The sequence below is a fragment of the Zosterops lateralis genome, assembly GCF_965231275.1.
Source record: "Zosterops lateralis genome assembly, chromosome: 3".
Classification (NCBI taxonomy): Eukaryota; Metazoa; Chordata; class Aves; order Passeriformes; family Zosteropidae; genus Zosterops; species Zosterops lateralis.
The window spans coordinates 20,130,655-20,149,955 of NC_139764.1; the positions used below are offsets into that span (position 1 = coordinate 20,130,655).

At 54.1% G+C, this 19,301-nt stretch overlaps 4 protein-coding genes across 4 annotated transcripts; all 4 read left to right on the plus strand.

Moving 5' to 3' along the window:
* Positions 1 to 414: 414 nt before the first annotated feature.
* On the plus strand, positions 415 to 2,250 carry LOC310906746 (acrosin-like; the record flags this gene model as incomplete). The annotated part of the gene is made up of 4 exons (XM_083856202.1): positions 415 to 614; positions 926 to 1,191; positions 1,458 to 1,603; positions 2,065 to 2,250. 4 exons carry the CDS (start codon positions 415 to 417, stop codon positions 2,248 to 2,250), a joined length of 798 nt encoding a protein of 265 aa, XP_083712328.1.
* A 2,917-nt stretch (positions 2,251 to 5,167) lies between these two features.
* LOC310906747 (acrosin-like) lies at positions 5,168 to 7,283 on the plus strand (the record flags this gene model as incomplete). The annotated part of the gene is made up of 5 exons (XM_083856203.1): positions 5,168 to 5,196; positions 5,457 to 5,672; positions 5,987 to 6,258; positions 6,530 to 6,675; positions 7,110 to 7,283. The coding sequence occupies 5 exons, from the start codon at positions 5,168 to 5,170 to the stop codon at positions 7,281 to 7,283; spliced, it is 837 nt and encodes a 278-aa protein (XP_083712329.1).
* A 2,447-nt stretch (positions 7,284 to 9,730) lies between these two features.
* Positions 9,731 to 11,857, plus strand: LOC310906748 (acrosin-like; the record flags this gene model as incomplete). Its single annotated transcript, XM_083856204.1, has 5 exons — positions 9,731 to 9,801; positions 10,062 to 10,304; positions 10,619 to 10,884; positions 11,143 to 11,288; positions 11,669 to 11,857. The coding sequence occupies 5 exons, from the start codon at positions 9,731 to 9,733 to the stop codon at positions 11,855 to 11,857; spliced, it is 915 nt and encodes a 304-aa protein (XP_083712330.1).
* Positions 11,858 to 16,838: 4,981 nt separating this feature from the next.
* On the plus strand, positions 16,839 to 19,068 carry LOC310906749 (acrosin-like; the record flags this gene model as incomplete). The annotated part of the gene is made up of 4 exons (XM_083856205.1): positions 16,839 to 17,032; positions 17,317 to 17,582; positions 17,856 to 18,001; positions 19,039 to 19,068. The coding sequence occupies 4 exons, from the start codon at positions 16,839 to 16,841 to the stop codon at positions 19,066 to 19,068; spliced, it is 636 nt and encodes a 211-aa protein (XP_083712331.1).
* Positions 19,069 to 19,301: the final 233 nt, after the last annotated feature.

Here is a 19,301-nt window from a genome sequence, read left to right on the forward strand (position 1 = left end):
GGGCAGCGCGGCTGCTGCGGGCACTGCGGCTGTGGCTGTGCTGCTGCACGGAGCCCTCAGTGCTGGCAGCTGACACGTGCCTCTGGCAGCCATGAATTGGCTCGGCCTCCTCGTCCTGCTGACCGTGGCCGGGATGGCACATGTCATAGGGGAAAACTGCGGGTAAGTGGCCCCAGGCCCTGGGAGGGAGACACGGCAACATTTGGAGCCTTCCCTGTCCCCCGTGGCCCGGCCACAGCTTCCCACCTTGTCAGCAGCCAGGTGCTGGCCCATCCCATGGGCTCCCCTGGCCTGCTGTGTGTGCAAGCCCCTGTGGGGAGGGCAGAGGGCTGAGCTTCAGGCTGAGCCACAGCAGGCCATGCAGCAGCATGGAAATGACTTTCTGCTTGCAGAGAGATATGTGGGCTCCGACCCATGGTGTATGAGTATGAATTCCTGGATGATGATGAAAACATAACACGTGTTGTGGGTGGTGCAGATGCCAAGCCAGGGGCCTGGCCCTGGATCGTCAGCCTTAAGCATCCTGGGATACCAGGCACAAGACATCTGTGTGGAGGTTCTCTCATCACTGCTGATTGGGTTCTCACAGCAGCCCACTGCTTCGACCCTGTCAAGTAAGATGATGGAAATGGGGACATCCCCACAACACCAGCAGGTGCCCTGTCAGCAGCACCACCTGCTACTCCCATCCCCTTTCCTCTCAGGCAGCCCCACTGCCACACTGCTCATGAGAAGCCTGAGCTTGTGCCAAGGCTTTCCAGCAGCCTCCAGCTTAACATTCCCCCAGCCTAATGTGTGTGAGGGTACTGGCACCTGCCAGAGCACTGCTCCCTCTCTGCCTTGCCAAACAGAGGTCTGGCAACTGCTGGGCTGCTGTGGCACATGGCTGTGCTCCCTCTCAGCCCTCTCTCCATCTGCCTTCCAGGAAAACTAGCATGGTGTATCTGGTGATTGGGGCCACTCAGTTGACTAAGCCGGGACCTGGAGCACAACTGCGCAGGATTAAGAAGTTAGTGCGTCATGAACACTATAATAAGACAGACAAAAGTAATGATATTGCCTTGCTGCAACTGAGCAAGCCTGTTGACTGTAGCCCCTACACACAGCTGGCCTGTGTGGCTGACCCCACAATAAGCTTGTCAGAGTTGGAGAATTGCTGGGTGGCTGGCTGGGGTGCCACCACTGCAAGAGGTGAGTTCCCAAGGGTGACTCCTGAGCCATCTCAGCACCCTGGGGAGAGGGTTTGGGCTTTTTCAGAGCAGAGGCCAAAGCCAGGCTGCAGGATGTACCCCTGTGCAGAGATGGGCCTGGCCTGCTCCCCAAATGCAGGCAGCAGGGACACAGTGCCCCAGTGCCTCTGCAGAGGGAAAGCCAAATCCTAGGGAAGGGGATCCCACCAAGCAGTGGAGCATAATTGGCAAGAAGCTAAGGGGGCTCATTCCTTTCTCTACTCACAGCTCAAAACTCAAGTGATGTCCTCCAGGAGGCCAAGGTCCAGCTCATCGATCTCAAGCTCTGCAACAGCAGCCACTGGTATGCAGGGAAAATCCACACCCACAACGTGTGTGCTGGTTACCCACAGGGCAACATCGACACCTGCCAGGTAGGAGCATGAGCCTCTCAGCCCCAGCAGCACCAGCAGCCCTGGCAGCACCACCCCAACACAGCCCAGGGCCCTGCTTTGCCCGGCCACTCAGTCACCCTCCCAGCCCCAGCTCCCTCCAACTGCTGGGGGGGCTTCCCACACACTCCCCATCCACTCCTGCTTGCCCAGTGCCCCCCTTGTGCCAGAAAGCCCAGCTAATGTTCTTGGCAGTGCAGAGATCCTGGTGACAAATGTCCATCTCTGCACATCCAGGAGTCTTGTGCAGGGAGGACAGAGAGAGCCCTACCCTGTAGGACCCCAAGCCATTCACAGCCAAGTCTCTGGAGGCTCCAGCCCCTGAGCAGAGCCTTCCTCTGCCTGGAATGCACCTCTGGCAGGGGCTGTGAGAGAGGAGGAGACAGCCTCAGTGCTGGCAGGGGCCACCAACACCACCTTAAATCCTCTCTGCTCTATTTCAGGGTGACAGTGGTGGTCCTCTCATGTGCCAAGAGAAAGACAGTGACTACTTCTGGATTGTTGGAGTGACCAGCTGGGGAAGAGGCTGTGCCAGAGCAAGGCTGCCTGGAGTCTACACCTCCACTCAATACTTCTATGACTGGATTGGGGTCCACATTGGCCTGAAGACAATTGAAAGTGCTTCTTGAGCACCAGCATGAGGAGCATCAAGGGCACACTGCAGTGCACAGCAAGTGTTTTTCTGCTAGGGCAATGCCTGCTGATCCAGAGGCAGCCTCAGTGTCAAAACCCTGCTCTGTCCTGACCACACTTCTCTCCTGTGTGCAGGGAGACACTCAAATTGATTTAGTTGTTGAAATAAAGTTGTCTTTGTTCACAGGGAACCATCTTTTCAGTGTAGTTCCAACTTTCAGGAAAGGCAACAAGTGCCACATTCAGCACATGCAGAATGAGCCTGAGGCACAAAGGGACAGAGTGGCTCCAAAGGGCTGCAAAGTGCCTGGTCAGAGAGGAGAGTGCTCTGAGCCACCATGGGCTGGAGGAACCTGGTACACCAAGCCTTGGAAGGGGATACGACAAAAGCAGACACCTTGGGGGCAGTGCTCAAATGCCCATGGGCTGATGATTTTAGGGCCTGGTGTCAGCCTGGCCTAAGGGAACAGATCCGGGAAAGTCCCAGTCATGACAAGGGAAACTCTTGGCTCCTGACTGGAGTGGCAGTGCCCTGAGGCAGAGCCAGAGTTCACAGCCAGGAAAAGGGGGATTAATGTGCCAAGTGGTCACACTTCATAGAAACTCAAAGCAAGAGCTGGGGGCATTGTGGGGAGAGGAACCTGGCAGGAACAGTAGGAGAGCACACCAGGAATGCCATGGAAGGCCAAGGTGAGTGGGCCAACTGCAGCTGCTACACCAAGGCTGTTCACAGGCAGGGCCAACCTGGGAGCCACAGGGAAAAGATCCCTGGGCTTGGGTCCATATTTGGAAGTAGACAAGGGCAGAGACAGGGAGGAGCAAAGGAAGATAAGAGGGCTGTATAAGTCTGGCTAGTGGAGAGAAGGAGCAGTCAAAAATCCAGCTGCACAGACACAAATTACAGGTTGCTGTGCTTCTTTGTCTGAGTGCTGCACATAATCACCACAGGATAGTAAGAAACTTCTTTTCTCAACTCACTAATTTACAAATTATATACAAACTGTACAAATACTCTCCCTAATTTTATACCCTTTCAATCAAACTTTGATACTGGGAGCAGAGGGAAATTGTATAGGACCCTGGATTGCCTTGGGGAAGCCATGTGCCAAGAACATTCTCTTGTGTTCCGGGCCAATGGAGTCCTGTCTCATGGCACATGGCACTCTTCCCTTTGTGTTAATCAAGATGGGCTGTGCTGAGAACAACCACTCCACATCTGTCATCTGTACTGGCCCCTGCCACCCTGGCTTAAGTCAGGGGCTGCTTGCTCACTAAGGACACTGAGACCAAAAGTGTCACTCAGGGCTGGGAATAGCCATTACCCTGGCTAGTGAGCAGACCAGCTTAGTGTCACCCAATCACTCTGGCACAATCTTATTGCTCTATCTTTGCAAAATTCTGCTACCCTTAAGAATTTCTGTCAGTGTTGCACAACCTCAAACACAGGCATCCTCTGAACTATGATAAGGATATTTCCCATCATATCAAAAACCATAAGGGATGTGAAACCCCTTCTTGCATGCCAGGGAGGGACTTCCACCCCCTTCTGTGTGTCCTCTCACACCCGTTGTGTTGCATGAGGGACACAGGGTTCTACCTGTGCCTGTCTCCAAAGCCCTTTGAGCAGAGACTCGAGCATCCTAGCAAGGCCCCCACCTTCTGCCTTATGGGGGCCTCCACAAGTCCTCTGTGGCCACCTTACACTGATCATGCTGCACACACCTTCTCCACCCACTACCCATGACTTCACCAAACCTGCAGCAAATGTCACAACAATAGAGAGGCTCAATTCCAGGCTTATAATTTACACAGACTCTGCACATGGAATTGTAACAGTCATCCTTTGGCTTCTTCCTACTGTAAAGATTCCAGGTGAACTCACCTGCTGCCAATTGTTGCATGTTTGGAGGAAGGAGGCTCCAAGGATACTGCTCTATGGTATCTGGGCTGCCATAGTGCTGAGGAAACTCCCCTGTGTGACCATTCCAGAGGTAAGGGTGACTCCAGCAAGCTGAGAGGTGCCCTGTTTGATTCCCTACCTATGCCACTCTCACCCAGTTGGAGCAGGTTTCCATACCTGTTCAGCCCCCATGGTTTCCCCAGCAGAATTGCAGATGTCTCATTCCATAATAAGCCACTGGCCCCTGCTGCAGCACTCACTGTCCATGCAAATCCCTGGCCTGTGCCACAGCTCCCTGTGCCCTCTGTTATGCAAAGGGTGTGCAGTCTCTGGTCCCAGGCTCCCACCAGCCAGAGCTCAAGCTGCAGCTGGCACTGCAGCTGCACACCCAGCTCCCTGCCCCAAATGGATTCCTCAGCCACTGCCTGTCCCAGAGACTGCACAGCCTCATCCTGCAAGAAGAGGGGCCTAAAGACAGCAGCAGAGAGCTTTCTTACAAGGGCAGGTCCTAAAGGACAAGAGCAATGGCTTTAGATTGACAGAGGGTAGCTTTAGATGAGATTATTGGAAGGAATTCTGGACTGTGGTGGTCTTGAGGAACTGGCCTGGCTTCATGCAAGAATTTCTCTCAAGCCATGCTCAGGACACTCTGGAAAACTGGATCTAATACAAGACCCTCCCTATACCTCCCTGGCATCCCTAGTGCTAACCCTCCCTGCCAATGGCAGGGGGATGGAGCTAGATGATCTCCAAGCTGCCTTCCAACCCAAACCATTCTATGCCTCCTTGACTTGCCCTTGCCCAAGTGGGCCCCCTTGACACAGGCTACAGTGCCCAGAACACAGAACCCACCCCTCCATGACATCAGCCCTGGGGCCGAGGGCAGCACGGCTGCTGCGGGCACTGCGGCTGTGGCTGTGCTGCTGCACGGAGCCCTCAGTGCTGGCAGCTGACACGTGCCTCTGGCAGCCATGAATTGGCTCAGCCTCCTTGTCCTGTTGACTGTGGCCGGGATGGCACTTGGGATATGGGACAACTGTGGGTAAGTGGCCCCAGGCCCTGGGAGGGAGCCACGGCAACAGTTGGGGCCTTCCCTGGAGGGGGCCCACCTGTCCCCCATGGCTGGGCCACAGCTTCCTACCCACCATGGGGAAGCCTCACAGTTCCTTGGACAGAGATAAACCCCATGGGCTTCCCTGGCCTGCTGTGCATGCAAGCCCTTGTGGGGAGGGCAGAGGGCTGAACTTCAGGCTGAGCCACAGCAGGCCATGCAGCAGCATGAAAATGACTTTCTGCTTGCAGATGGACTTGCGGCCTCCGACCCATGGTGTCTGACTCCATAACTCCTGACTACAGCATGACACGCATTGTTGGTGGTACAGATGCCAAGCCAGGGGCCTGGCCATGGATGGTCAGCATCCAGCATCCCAGGATACCAGGCACAAATCATTTCTGCGGAGGGTCTCTCATCAGGGCAGACTGGGTCCTCACAGCAGCCCACTGCTTCGACGTCCTTTTGTAAGAGGGGGCAGGAAATAGGGACATCCTTGCCACACCAGCAAGTGCCCTGTCAGCACCACCACCTGCTACTCCCATCCCCTTTCCTCTCAGGCAGCCCCAACTGCCACACTGCTCATGAGAAGCCTGGGATTGTGCCAAGGCTTTCTAGCAGCTTCCAGCTTGACATTCCCTCAGCCTAATGTGTGTGAGGGCACTGGCACCTGCCAGAGCACTGCTCCCTCTCTGCCTTGCCAAGCAGAGGTGTGGCAACTGCTGGGCTGCTGTGGCACATGGCTCTGTACCTCTCAGCCCTCTCTCCATTTGACTTCCAGTAACACCAGCATGCTGTACGTAGTGATTGGGGCCACACAATTGACTCAGCCGGGCCCTGGGGCACAAGTGCGCCGGATTAAGAAGTTACTGCGTCACAAAAACTATGAGAGACGTGACATGAGCTATGACATTGCCTTGCTGCAACTGAGCAAGCCTGTCGAGTGCAGCCCCTACATCCAGCTGGCCTGTGTGGCTGACCCTATCCTAGGAGTGTCAGTGTCAGAGAAGCACACCTGCTGGGTGGCTGGCTGGGGTGCCACCTCTGCAAAAAGTGAGTTCCCAAGCAGGACTCCTTTTGGGAGTCAGCTATGTGCACTGGGGAGAGGGTTTGGGCTTCCCCACAGCAGAAGTCAAAGCCAGGCTGCAGGATGCACCCCTGTGCAGAGATGGGCCTGGCCTGCTCCCCAAAGGCAGGCAACAGGGACACAGTGCCCCAGTGCCTCTGCAAAGGGAAAGCCAAATTGCAGGGAAAGGGATTTCCCCCAGAAAAGGAAGGAGAACTGGGAAGAGCTGCTGGGGGCTTTTTCTCTCTCTGCTCGTAGATAAAAGCCCGAGTGATCGCCTGCAGGAGGCTAAGGTGCGCATCATTAATCTCCAGCTCTGCAACAGCAGCTTCTGGTACTCAGGGAAAGTCCACCCCTACAACTTGTGTGCTGGTTACCCAGAGGGCAGCATCGACACCTGCCAGGTAAGAGCATGTCAGGAGCCTCTCAGCCCCAGCAGCACCAGCAGCCCTGGCAGCACCACCCCAACACAGCCCAGGGCCCTGCTTTGCCCGGCCACTCAGTCACCCTCCCAGCCCCAGCTCCCTCCAACTGCTGGGGGGGCTTCCCACACACTCCCCATCCACTCCTGCTTGCCCAGTGCCCCCCTTGTGCCAGAAAGCCCAGAAAGCCCAGCTGATGCTCTTGGCAGTGCCGAGGTCCAGGTGCCAAACATCCATCCTCTGCACATCCAGGAGCCTTGTGCAGAGAGGGCAGAGAGAGCCCTACCCTACAGGACCCCAAGCCATTCACAGCCAAGCCTCTGGAGACTCAAGCACCTGAATGCAACTCTGGCTGTGAGAGAGGAAACAACCCCATTGCTGGCAACACCACCTTAATTATCTCTGCTCTATTTCAGGGTGACAGTGGTGGTCCTCTCATGTGCCAGGACAACCATAGTGACTCCTGGTGGGTTGTTGGAGTGACCAGCTGGGGAAAAAGCTGTGGCAAAGCAAGGCGGCCTGGAATCTACACCTCTACTCAGTACTTCTATGACTGGATCCTGGTCCACATGGGCAGAAAGAATATTTAAAGTGGCTTATTCTTGAGCTCCAGGATGGGCAGCATCAATGGTGTGATGCAGTGCACAGCAAGTGTTTCCTGCTGGGGGAATGCCTGATGATCCAAAGGTAGCCTCAGGGTCAAAAGCCTGCTCTGTCCTGACCACATTTTGCTCCTCTGTGCACACAAACACTTGAGTTGATTTAGTAATTGAAATAAAGTTGCCTGTCATCACAGGGGAGCCATCTTTTCAGCGCAATTCCGACTCCTGGGCAAAGCAAGGACTACCACAGATAGCCCCTGCAAAATGAGCCTGAGGGCAGACCTCCCAAGCACAAATAAAGTGGCTCCAAAGGGCTCCAAAGTGCCTGGTCACAGAGGAGAGTGCTCTGAGCCACCATGGGCTGGAGGAACCTGGTACATCAAGCCTAGGAACGATATAGGAGAAAAGCAGACACCTTGGGGGCAGTATTCAAATGTGCATGGACTGATGATTTAGGGCCTGGTGTCAGCTTGGGCTAAGGGAACATGTAGAGAGCAGTTTCCCCAGGAAAAAATAAAACCCTGGAAAAATGCCTTGAGAAACCCCATTGTTAGTGCCATAAGCAGAAGGCTGATTGACATGCTGTCAATTGCTGAGAGAGCAAATTGTTACTAGAAAGTTCTCTTCAGCTCTCTGTGTTAATATACGCTGATTTTTAGTGCAAGAATTGTAATATTCCTAATCATTGTCACCTATTGGACCCTTCCCTCAGATCACGCCTTAATTCCCTACCCACACCGGGGTGTTTAACTACCCCTCTGTGCCCCTGGACTCCACCTTTGGCCTCGTGCCTTTTGCCCCTTGTACTCCTTTGTCTGGTTTGGTCCAACACAGTGGACACCTTATTGTTTGTAAATTTTGTATTATTAAAAGTACTTTTCAGACAACTGGATCGAAGCTGCCTCTCTCCATTCAAATCGCCAAGGGGTTGAGTCTCAAGGAAACTCAAAGGGGTCTGATAGTCTGGGCCAGACCTCAGGAAGTTTCAGGAACAGGCCTGGGAAAGTCCCAGGCACGACAAGGGAAACTCCTGGCTCCTGATTGCAGTGGCAGTGCCCTGAGACAGAGCCAGAGTTCACAGGTAGGAAAGGGGGATTGATGTGGCAGGTGGTCACACTTCACAAAAAAACCAAGCCAGTTGAGATAAAATCACACTGCACAATGCCCTGAGAAATCTGGGTGGGGAGTTTTTAAAAAACACCCACACAAAAGGAAATACTCTTTTCCCCGCGACCTCACACACACCAGCTCCTGGGGTAGCAGGATCTTAAAGATACAATAACAATTTCTGGAAAGTGAGCACAGGATATCCGAATACACTGTCATAATAAATAACTCCAAGGCTCTGAGGCACAGGCACAGGTTGCCCAGAGCAGTGTGGAACCCTGCTTTTCCCACAGTCAGGGGTGGCACAGAAGACACAGACACCAACTTCGGGAATACATGTAATTTCCTATATTGAAAACTGTGAAGAATTGCAAAAGGATAAGTAAGCAGGACATCAAATCATTAGCAAAGAATGGAAAAAGGCTAAGTAAACAGTGCATCTAATCATTACTATAAAAGACTGCCTACAGTGATGTAGAAAGACATATTACAAGTTACTCTAACCCTTGACCATCATGCAGGTCTACCTATCAAGGGGAGGAAGCCACTTGTCCTTCTTCTCCAGTGAAGGACTGGAGAACCACCCCAGTAACTTGGAAATCCTGCAGGTGCCCTCCCCTACAGGCAACGAGATTTCTGACTGCACTGTGAGAGGGCCCCATCTTTATACTGTTGGATAAACAAGCTACCAGAACTTCTAGTGCAGTAACATGGTCTCAGCCTCTTACTGGGATGCTCCCAGGGCCTTGGAGGGCTCCAGGAGGAACCAAGGGAGTTGTCCGTGACCCTATACTCCCAAAAGAAGGCCCAATGTGGCCTTGTCCCATTTCTAAATAGGGAAAGGCAAGTCCATGTTTTGCCAGTGAGCGGATATCAATGACATTTGGTTGGAAGTTTCATGCAGAGGCCAACTTTTGGTCAAGAGCTCTTGTTCCTGCCTCAGTCAGGGCCTGTTAATCAGGACTTAGTCCTTCACTGCCCCATCCCTCAAAGTGTTCAAGGAGAGCTTCTGAGCTGGGCTCTGAACAACCTTCTCCAGTACAAACTACACATCCCTGCCAATGGCAGAAAGTCAGAGCTCTGTGATTTCCAAGCTGCCTTCCACCCCAAACCATTCTCTGGCCCATGGATTCAATGCTGGCCCTCCCGCAGTGGCCCCGGTTGCACAGGCCCCCAGAGTGCCCCGGACACGGAACCCCCCCCTCTGTGACATCAGCCCCAGGGCCGAGGGCACCACGGGCAGCGCGGCTGCTGCGGGCACTGCGGCTGTGGCTGTGCTGCTGCACGGAGCCCTCAGTGCTGGCAGCTGACACGTGCCTCTGGCAGCCATGAATTGGCTCGGCCTCCTCGTCCTGCTGACCGTGGCCAGACTGGCCCACAGCCTTCAGTACCCCTGTGGGTAAGTGGCCCCAGGCCCTGGGAGGGAGCCACGGCAACAGTTGGGGCCTTCCCTGGAGGGGGCCCACCTGTCCCCCATGGCTGGGCCACAGCTTCCCACCCACCATGGGGAAGCCTCACAGTTCCTTGGACAGAGATAAACCCCATGGGCTTCCCTGGCCTGCTGTGTGTGCAAGCCCCTGTGGGGAGGGCAGAGGGCTGAGCTTCAGGCTGAGCCACAGCAGGCCATGCAGCAGCATGGAAATGACTTTCTGCTTGCAGAGGTTCCTGCGGCCTCCGGGCTCCACAACCTGATTACAGCTCCGTGACTTATTCCTACGGCAATGTGGCTTATGATTACGGCAGTACACGCATCGTGGGTGGTGTAGGTGCAGCACATGCATCCTGGCCCTGGCTCGTCAGCATCCAGCATCCCCTTTCACCAAACCTGGGCCATTGGTGTGGAGGGTCTCTCATCACTGCAGATTGGGTCCTCACAGCAGCCCACTGCTTCGACAAAATTGAGTAAGGAGGAGCAGGGAATAGGAATATCCTCGCCAAACCAGCAGGTGCCCTGTCAGCACCACCACCTGCTACTCCCATCCCCTTTCCTCTCAGGCAGCCCAGCTGCCACACTGCTCATGAGAAGCCTGGGATTGTGCCAAGGCTTTCTAGCAGCCTCCAGCTTGACATTCCCCCAGCCTAATGTGTGTGAGGGCACTGGCACCTGCCGGAACACTGCTCCCTCTCTGCCTTGCCAAGCAGAGGTCTGGCAACTGCTGGGCTGCTGTGGCACACGGCTCTGCTCCCTCTCAGCCCTCTCTCCATCTCCTTTGCAGTAACATCAGCATGCTGTACGTGGTGCTTGGGGCCACACAGTTCACTCAGCCGGGCCCCGGGGCCGTAGTTCGCAATGTGAAGCAGGTGGTGACTCACCCGTACTACAAGCGTGTCGACTTTCGCTATGATATTGCCCTGCTGCAATTAGACAATCCTGTCCAGTGCAGTACCTACATCCAGCTGGCCTGTGTGGCTGACCCCACCCTAAAAGTCTCAAAGCTCAGCAACTGCTGGATCGCTGGCTGGGGTGCCACCACTGCAAGAGGTGAGTTCCAAGAGTGAAACCTGAGTCACCCAAGTGCCCTGGGGAGAGGGTTTGGGCTTCTTCAGGGCAGAGGCCAAAGCCAGGCTGCAGGACCTACCCCTGTGCAGAGATGGGCCTGGCCTGCTCCCCAAAGGCAGGCAACAGGGACACAGTGCCCCAGTGCCTCTGCAGAGGGATGCCCAAGGGAAAGAGATTCTCCCCAGACAGGGAACAACTGACATGGTGCTGCCAGGGGCTTATTGCTTTCTCTGCTCACAGCTCAAGCTCCAACTGATCGCCTGCAGGAGGCCAAGGTCCAGCTCATCAATGGCCCGCTCTGCAACGGCAGTGACTGGTATGCAGGGAAAGTCCATCCCTACAACTTGTGTGCTGGTTACCCACAGGGCAACATTGATGCCTGCCAGGTAGGAGCATGAGCCTCTCAGCCCCAGCAGCACCAGCAGCCCTGGCAGCACCACCCCAACACAGCCCAGGGCCCTGCTTTGCCCAGACACTCAGTCACCCTCCCAGCCCCAGCTCCCTCCCACTCCCCATCCACTCCTGCTTGCCCAGTGCCCCCCTTGTGCCAGAAAGGACTCCTGCCTTGTGCAGAGAGGACAGAGAGAGCCCTACCCTACAGGACCCCAAGCCATTCACAGCCAAGTCTCTGGAGGCTCCAGCCCCTGAGCAGAGCCTTCCTCTGCCTGGAATGCAGCTCTGGCAGGGGCTGTGAGAGAGGAGGAGACAGCCTCAGCGCTGGCAGGGGCCACCAACACCACCTTAAATCCTCTCTGCTCTATTTCAGGGTGACAGTGGTGGTCCTCTCATGTGCCAGGACAACAACGCTGACTACTGGTGGGTTGTTGGAATAACCAGCTGGGGAGAAGGGTGTGCCAGACCAAAGCAGCCTGGAGTCTACATCTCCACTCAGGACTTTTATGACTGGATTGACTACAACATGCGTGCACACCACGCAGCTGAAAGTGCTTCCTGAGCAGCAGGACAGGCAGGATCCAGGGCACACTGCAGTGCACCACAACCATTTCCTGCTGGGGCAATGCCTAGTGAACCAAAGGCAGCCTCAGTGTCAAAACCCTGCCCTGTCCTGATCACACTCCTCTCCTGTGTGCACACAAACACTTGAGTTGTTTTAGTTGTTGAAATAAAGTTGTCTTTGTTCACAAGGAACCATCTTTTCAGTGTAATTCCAACTCCTGGGCAAGGCAACAAGTGCCACATTCAGCATATGCAGAATGAGCCTGAGGCACAAAGGGACAGAATGGCTCCAAAGGGCTCCAAAGTGCCTGGTCAGAGAGGAGAGTGCTCTGAGCCACCATGGGCTGGAGGAACCTGGTACACCAAGCCTAGGAAGGGGATAGGACAAAAACAGACACCTTGGGGACAGTGCTCAAATGCCCATGGGCTGATGATTTAGGGCCTGGTGTCAGCCTGGCCTAAGGGAATAGATCCGGGAAAGTCCCAGGCATGACAAGGGAAACTCCTGGCTCCTGACTGGAGTGGCAGTGCCCTGAGGCAGAGCCAGAGTTCACAGGTAGTAAAGGGGGATTGATGTGCCAGGTGGTCACACTTCACAGATACTCAAAGCAAGAGCTGGGGGCATTGTGGGGAGAGGAACCTGGCAGGAACAGTAGGAGAGCACACCAGGAATACCATGGAAGGCCAAGGTGAGTGGGCCAACAGCAGCTGCTACGCCAAGGCTGTTCACAGGCAGGGCCAACCTGGGAGCCACAGGGAAAAGCTTCTTATTTGGCTCCATATAGCCTTGGCTCCATATTTGGGAGGAAACAAGGGCAGAGACAGGGAAAGATGGGAGGAAGATGAGAAGGCTGTACAAGTCTGGCCAATGGAGAGAAGGAGCAGTCAAAGATCCAGCTGCACAGACACAAACTGCAGGTTGCTGTGCTTCTTTGTCTGAATGCTTCCCATAATCACCACAGGATGGGGAAGAACCTTATCTTGACTTACTAATTAACAAAGCAGCTACAAACTGTACAGAATTGCCCCAAAATTTATACTCTTTTCCATCAAACTTTGATGCTGGGGGGTAGGGGAGGGGCAGACAATGATAGAGGATTCTGGAATGCCATGAGGAAGACTTGTTGAAAGCAGTTGCTGCCTTTCCAGGTGAAGGCAAGTGAATATTGGATTTCTTCATCTAACAGAATGCTTCAAAGTGCCATGGGCTAGGTGTCTCTCCACCTACTTCTGGATACTCTTCTTGGCTTCAAGTGATGCCTTAATGAACCTAGAAATTAAACAACACACTTTGGACATAATATTAGTATAGGAGATAATAAAACAGCTGATCTTTATTAGAGGCCTCCAGGGGCAGATATGGAAAATGTCCACAGAATTCCTCACCCACATGGGGTGAATACAGTTTTATGAGCTTAGTGAATTAGCTGATTTGAGAGAAATCACCAATTAGAACCACAAGTGGTGAAGTAAATCCTCCCTTGGTTCAACAGTCTCTAAACCCTACCCCTCTACCCTGCCCCCAGATGGAAACTAAACTTTGTTTATGAAAATGTGTCTCAAAGAGCTGTTTCCAGCCTTGGTTCCCAAGAAGAACCAAGATAGGATTTCAGACCTTTCACCCTCCAGGGCTTGGAGCTCTGAAATTTGTTTTGTCTTTCTGCTTAGGGAAAAGTACTGGGAAAACTAGCCACAGATACAACAATAGGCTACAGAGCTACAAATATATGTGTAAAGAATACAGAGAATATATAAAAGAAAAAAGGCAGAAATCAATCTGGCATCACCAGGCAAATGGAGTCCTGTCTCATGGCACATGGCACTCTTCCCTTTGTATTAATCAAGATGGACTGGGCTAAGAACAACCACCCCACATCTGTACAGGCCCACAAGAATTTCTCCCACTTCTGTACAACCTTGGCCATGGACATGTCCTCACCTAAACCAGGGATTTTTCCCATCACATCAAACACCTCGAGGCATGTGAAACCCCTTCTTGCATGCCAAGAAGGGACTTCCACCCCCTTCTGTGTGTAGCACCCATTGTGTGGCATGAGGGACACAAGGCTCTCCCTCTACCTGTCTGCAAAAGCCTACAAGCAGAGACTAGAGCCCCTCCACCTCACAACTTATGGGGGCCTCCACAAGTCCTCTGTGGCCACCTTACACTGATCATGTTGCGCACACCTTCTTCACCCACTACCCATGACTTCACCAAATCCGCAGTAAATGTCACAACAATAGAGGGGCTCAATTCCAGGCTTATAATTTACACAGACTCTGCACATGGAATGGTAACACTCCTCCTCTGGTTCCTTCCTCCCCTGAAAATCCCAGCAGTTGGATATCTGGAGGAGGGAGGCTCCAGAGGTACCTCTCTACAGTCCCATCTGGGCTGCTGTATTGCTGAGGAATCTCCTCTGTGTGACCATTCCAGAGGCACAGGTGCCTCCAGTGAGCTGACAGGTGCCCTCTTTGATTCCCTACCCGTGCCACTCTCACCCAGTCAGAGCAGGTTTCTGTACCCATTCTTGGGGTTCCATCAACAGTCTCACAGATGCCACATTCCATAAAGAGCCACCGGCTCCTGCTGTGGCTCTCGGTGTTGTCCTGGTTGAAAAGTGTCTGCCGAGGAAGGCGGGAAGCTCCCTTGGAATGGAAAATATGACTCCCTTCTCCCCAAATTATTGTAACTTTGAAATTACAAGGTTTTCAGGCAGATGTGAGAACAAGAGTAACAGTTCTTTACTAGTATGTATAAGAAGGCAAACCAACAAGAGCAGCACCAACAAAGAGCAGCAGGAACCCGGCAGGAGCGGAGCCTTCTCCCGGTGCAGTTCCGGTCACGGCCGCCAGGGGCGCTGGTGGCTCCCGGCCGGGCAGGGCAGGTGCGATGGTTCCCCCGCACCGGCAGGGGGCGCTGTGGCGCGAGCTCCCCACACGGGAATGGAGGAGGAGATGGAGAAGGGGCTTCCTTTGGAAACTCACGGGAAGCAGCCGGTCTCGGTGCCACTGGGAAAACTGAATGGACTGCAGTAAGAATCTTGCAGCGACAGGCTGGAACAGCAGAGGCAGGGCCATCCCGGAGTGACAGACAAAGTGTAGCAAAGATTCCGGAGCCGTGCCAGAAGCCGCAGAGTGTTTGGGCAGGCGCAGAGCGTCGGGTTAATGTGCAGCAAAAAAGCCCAAATCAGCAGCAGAAAACAGCAGAGCTGGGCAGTGGCTGCCAGGCTACTGCAAACAGCAGCCACAAGCAGCTGGGAAACACACCCTCCAGGAATGGGGAAGGACTCAGGGTCCCCTTGGCAGTGGGGTTGGGTGTTGGAAAGGTCCCAGTTCAACAGCTGCTCTTGGGCGCAGCAGCTCCCCCACAGACAGGAGAAAAGCAGTGCAGGGCAGAATTCCAGGGTGGCAGAGGATTTACCCCACAGCAGCAGCAAACAGCCTCATCCTGCAAGAAGAGGGGCCTAAAGACAGCAGCAGAGAGCCTTCTTACAAGGGCAGGTCCTAAAGGACAAGGGGCAATGGCTTTACACTGACAGAGGGTAGTTTAGGTAAGATTGAAGGCAGGAACTCTTGACTGTGAGGCTGCAGAGATACTGGCATGGGTTTCCTAGAGCAGCTGTGGATGCCTGCCTTTCATGTAGGCAGGGTCAGCACAAAAGATACAGACACCAACTTCAGGAATAAATGTAATTTACTGTAATTCAAAACTGCAAAGAATGGGAAAAGGATAAGCTAAGCAATGCATCTAATCATTACTATAAAAGACTACCTACAGTGATGAAGAAAAACACATCAGAAGTTACCCTAATCCTTGACCATCATTCAGGTCTGTAAATTAAGTGGACCGGAGAACCACTCCCAGTAACTGGGAAATCCTGCAGGTGCCTTCCCCAACAGGCAACGAGGTTTCTGACTGCCCTGTGAGAGGGCCCCATCTTTATACTGTTGGATAAACAAGCTACCAGAATTTCTAGTGCAGGATCATCTGGTTTTATTCTCCTCTTGGGATGCTCCCAGGGCCTTGGAGGGCTCCAGGAGGAACCAAGGGAGTTGTCCGTGACCCTACACCCCAAAAGAAGGCCCAATGTGGCCTTGTCCCATTTCTAAATAGGGAAAGGCAAGTCCATGTTTTGCCAGTGAGCGGATATCAATGACATTTGGTTGGAAGTTTCATGCAGAGGCCAACTTTTGGTCAAGAGCTCTTGTTCCTGCCTCAGTCAGGGCCTGTTAATCAGGATTTAGTCCTTCACTGCCCCATCCCTCAAAGTGTTCAAGGACAGCTTCTGAACCAGGCTGTGCCCAGCTGTGGACAGCTGTGTCAAGTGCAAGCTGCCTTCCCTGCCTATGGTAGGGGGTCGGAGCTATGAGATCTTCAAGGTGCCTTCCAACCCAAACCATTCTATGCCTCCTTGATTCAATGCAGCTCTTTCTGCCATGGGCCCCCTTGACATGGGCCACAGTGCCCCAAACATGGAATCTGCCCTTCAGTGACATCAGCCCCAGGGCTGCTGCTGCGGGCACTGCGGCTGTGGCTGTGCTGCTGCACGGAGCCCTCAGTGCTGGCAGCTGACACGTGCCTCTGGCAGCCATGAATTGGCTCGGCCTCCTCGTCCTGCTGACCATGGCCAGACTGGCCCACAGCCTAGAGGATACCTGTGGGTAAGTGGTCCCAGGCCCTGGGAGGGAGACACAGCAACACCTGGGACCTTCTCTGAAGGGGGCCCACCTGTCCCCCATTGCTGGGCCACAGCTTCCCATCTACCTGGGGAGCCCTCATATTTCCTTGCCAGAAGCCAGGTGCTGGCAGGGCATATGAACACCCCATGGGCTTCTCTGGCCTGCTGTGTGTGCAACTCCTTGTAGAGAGGGTAGAGGGCTGAGCTTCAGGCTGAGCCACAGCAGCAGCATGGAAATTACTTTCTGCTTGCAGAGAGACGTGCGGCCTCCGAGCTGTGCCATCTGTCTACCGCCCCATGACGAATTCCTACGGCAACGTGGTTTATGGCATGACACGGATCGTGGGTGGCACAGGTTCCAGGCCAGGGTCCTGGCCCTGGCTCGTCAGCATCCAGCACCCCTGGGTGCCAGGCCTGAAGCATATATGTGGAGGGTCTCTCATCAGCACGCAGTGGGTCCTCACAGCAGCCCACTGCTTTGACCAGATCAAGTAAGGAGGAGCAGGGAATGGGGAAATCCCCACAACACCAGCAGGTGCCCTGTCAGCAGCACCACCTGCTACTCCCATCCCCTTTCCTCTCAGGCAGCCCAGCTGCCACACTGCTCATGAGAAGCCTGGGATTGTGCCAAGGCTTCGTAGCAGCTTCCATCTTGACATTCCCTCAGCCTAATGTGTGTGAGGGCACTGGCACCAGCGAAGTAGAGGTCTGGCAACTGCTAGGCTGCTTGGTACATGGCTCTGCTGCCTCTCACCCCTCTCCCCATGCCTTCTAGGGAAATCAGCATGGTGTACGTGGTGATTGGGGCCACTCACTTGACTCAGTCAAGCCCCAGGACACAAGTGCGCCATATCAAGCAGGTGCTGATTCACCAGTACTACAATTCTGATGACTTAAGCAATGATATTGCCCTGATGGAATTGGACCATCCTGTCCAGTGCGGTCCCTACATCCAGCTGGCCTGTGTGGCTGACCGCACTGTAAAAGTCTCAAAGTTCAACAACTGCTGGATTGCTGGCTGGGGTGTCACCACTGCAAGATGTGAGTTCCAAAGAGCGACTGCTAAACTGGCTAACTGTACTGGGGGGAGGGTTTGGGCTTCCTCACAGTAGAGGGCAAAGCCAGGCTGCAGGATGTACCCCTGTGCAGAGATGGGCCTGGCCTGCTCCCCAAAGGCAGGCAACAGGGACACAGTGCCCCAGTGCCTCTGCAGAGGAAAAGCCAAACCCTAGGGAAGGGGATCCCCCACAAGACAGCCTCTGGAGGATAACTGGGAAGGAGCTGCTGGGCACTCATTCCTTTCTCTGCTCACAGCTCTAGGTGCAAGTGATCACCTCCAGGAGGCCAAAGTCCACCTCATCGATCTCCAGCTCTGCAACAGCAGCCACTGGCATGCAGGGAAAATTCGCACCCACAACTTGTGTGCTGGTTATCCAGAAGGCAACATTGGCTCGTGCCAGGTAGGAGCATGCCACGACCCTCTCAGCCCCAGCAGCACCAGCAGCCCTGGCAGCACCACCCCAACACAGCCCAGGGACCTGCTTTGCCCAGACACTCAGTCATCCTCCCAGCCCCAGCTCCCTCCAACTGCTGGATGGGCTTCCCACACACTCTCCATCCACTCCTGCTTGCCCAGTGTCCCCCCTTTTGCCAGAAAGCCCAGAAAGCCCAGCTAATGTTCTTGGCAGTGTAGAGATCCTGGTGATAAACATCCATCCTCTGCACATCCAGAAGCCTCATGCAGAGATGACAGAGAGAGCCCTACCCTACAGGACCCCAAGCCATTCACAGCCAAGTCTCTGGAGGCTCCAGCCCCTGAGCAGAGCCTTCCTCTGCCTGGAATGCACCTCTGGCAGGGGCTGTGAGAGAGGAGGAGACAGCCTCAGTGCTGGCAGGGGCCACCAACACCACCATAATCCTCTCTGCTCTATTTCAGGGTGACAGTGGTGGTCCTCTCATGTGCCAAGAGAAAAACAGTGGCCAGTGGTGGGTTATCGGAATAACCAGCTGGGGAAAAGGCTGTGCCAGAGCAAGGCTGCCTGCAGTCTACATCTCCACTCAGTACTTTTATGACTGGATCCTTTTCCTGATGAACCTGAGCACTGATGAAAATTCCCCAATGGAAGTTCCTCCAACATCGCGGGCATGTAGTCATTTTCTGACCACTTCACACCTCTGGAGTCATTTTATTTCCATCTCACAACCCCCTCAGAAGCTATGGCCGGGACCAATCCCCTCTCTGAAAGCAACAACTTTGGGTGAAGTTAACTCCTGCCCATTTCCCATCAAGATTCTTGTGGAATTCTTTACTCGAGTGAAGGAACTTCTCCAGCTGATCTCTGGGCAAAACACATCTTGAGGAGCAGGACAGCCACAGTCCAGGGCACACTGCAGTGCACAGCAAGTGTTTCCTGCTGGGGCAGTGCCTGCTAATCCAAAGGCAGCCTCAGTGTCAAAACCCTGCTCTGTCCTGACCACACTCCTCTCCTGTGTGCAGGCAGACACTGAAGTGACATACTTGAAGTAAAGTTGCTTGTGGTCACAGGGAACCATCATTTTGGTCCAATTTCAATTCCTTGGCAAGGCAAAGACTGCCATGCTCAGCAGCTGCAGAATGAGCCTGAGGGCAGATCTGGCAGGCACAAATAGAGTGGCTCCAAAGGGCTCCAAAGTGCCTGGTCAGAGAGGAGAGTGCTCTGAGCCACCATGGGCTGGAGGAACCTGGTACACCAAGCCTAGGAAGGGGATAGGACAAAAGCA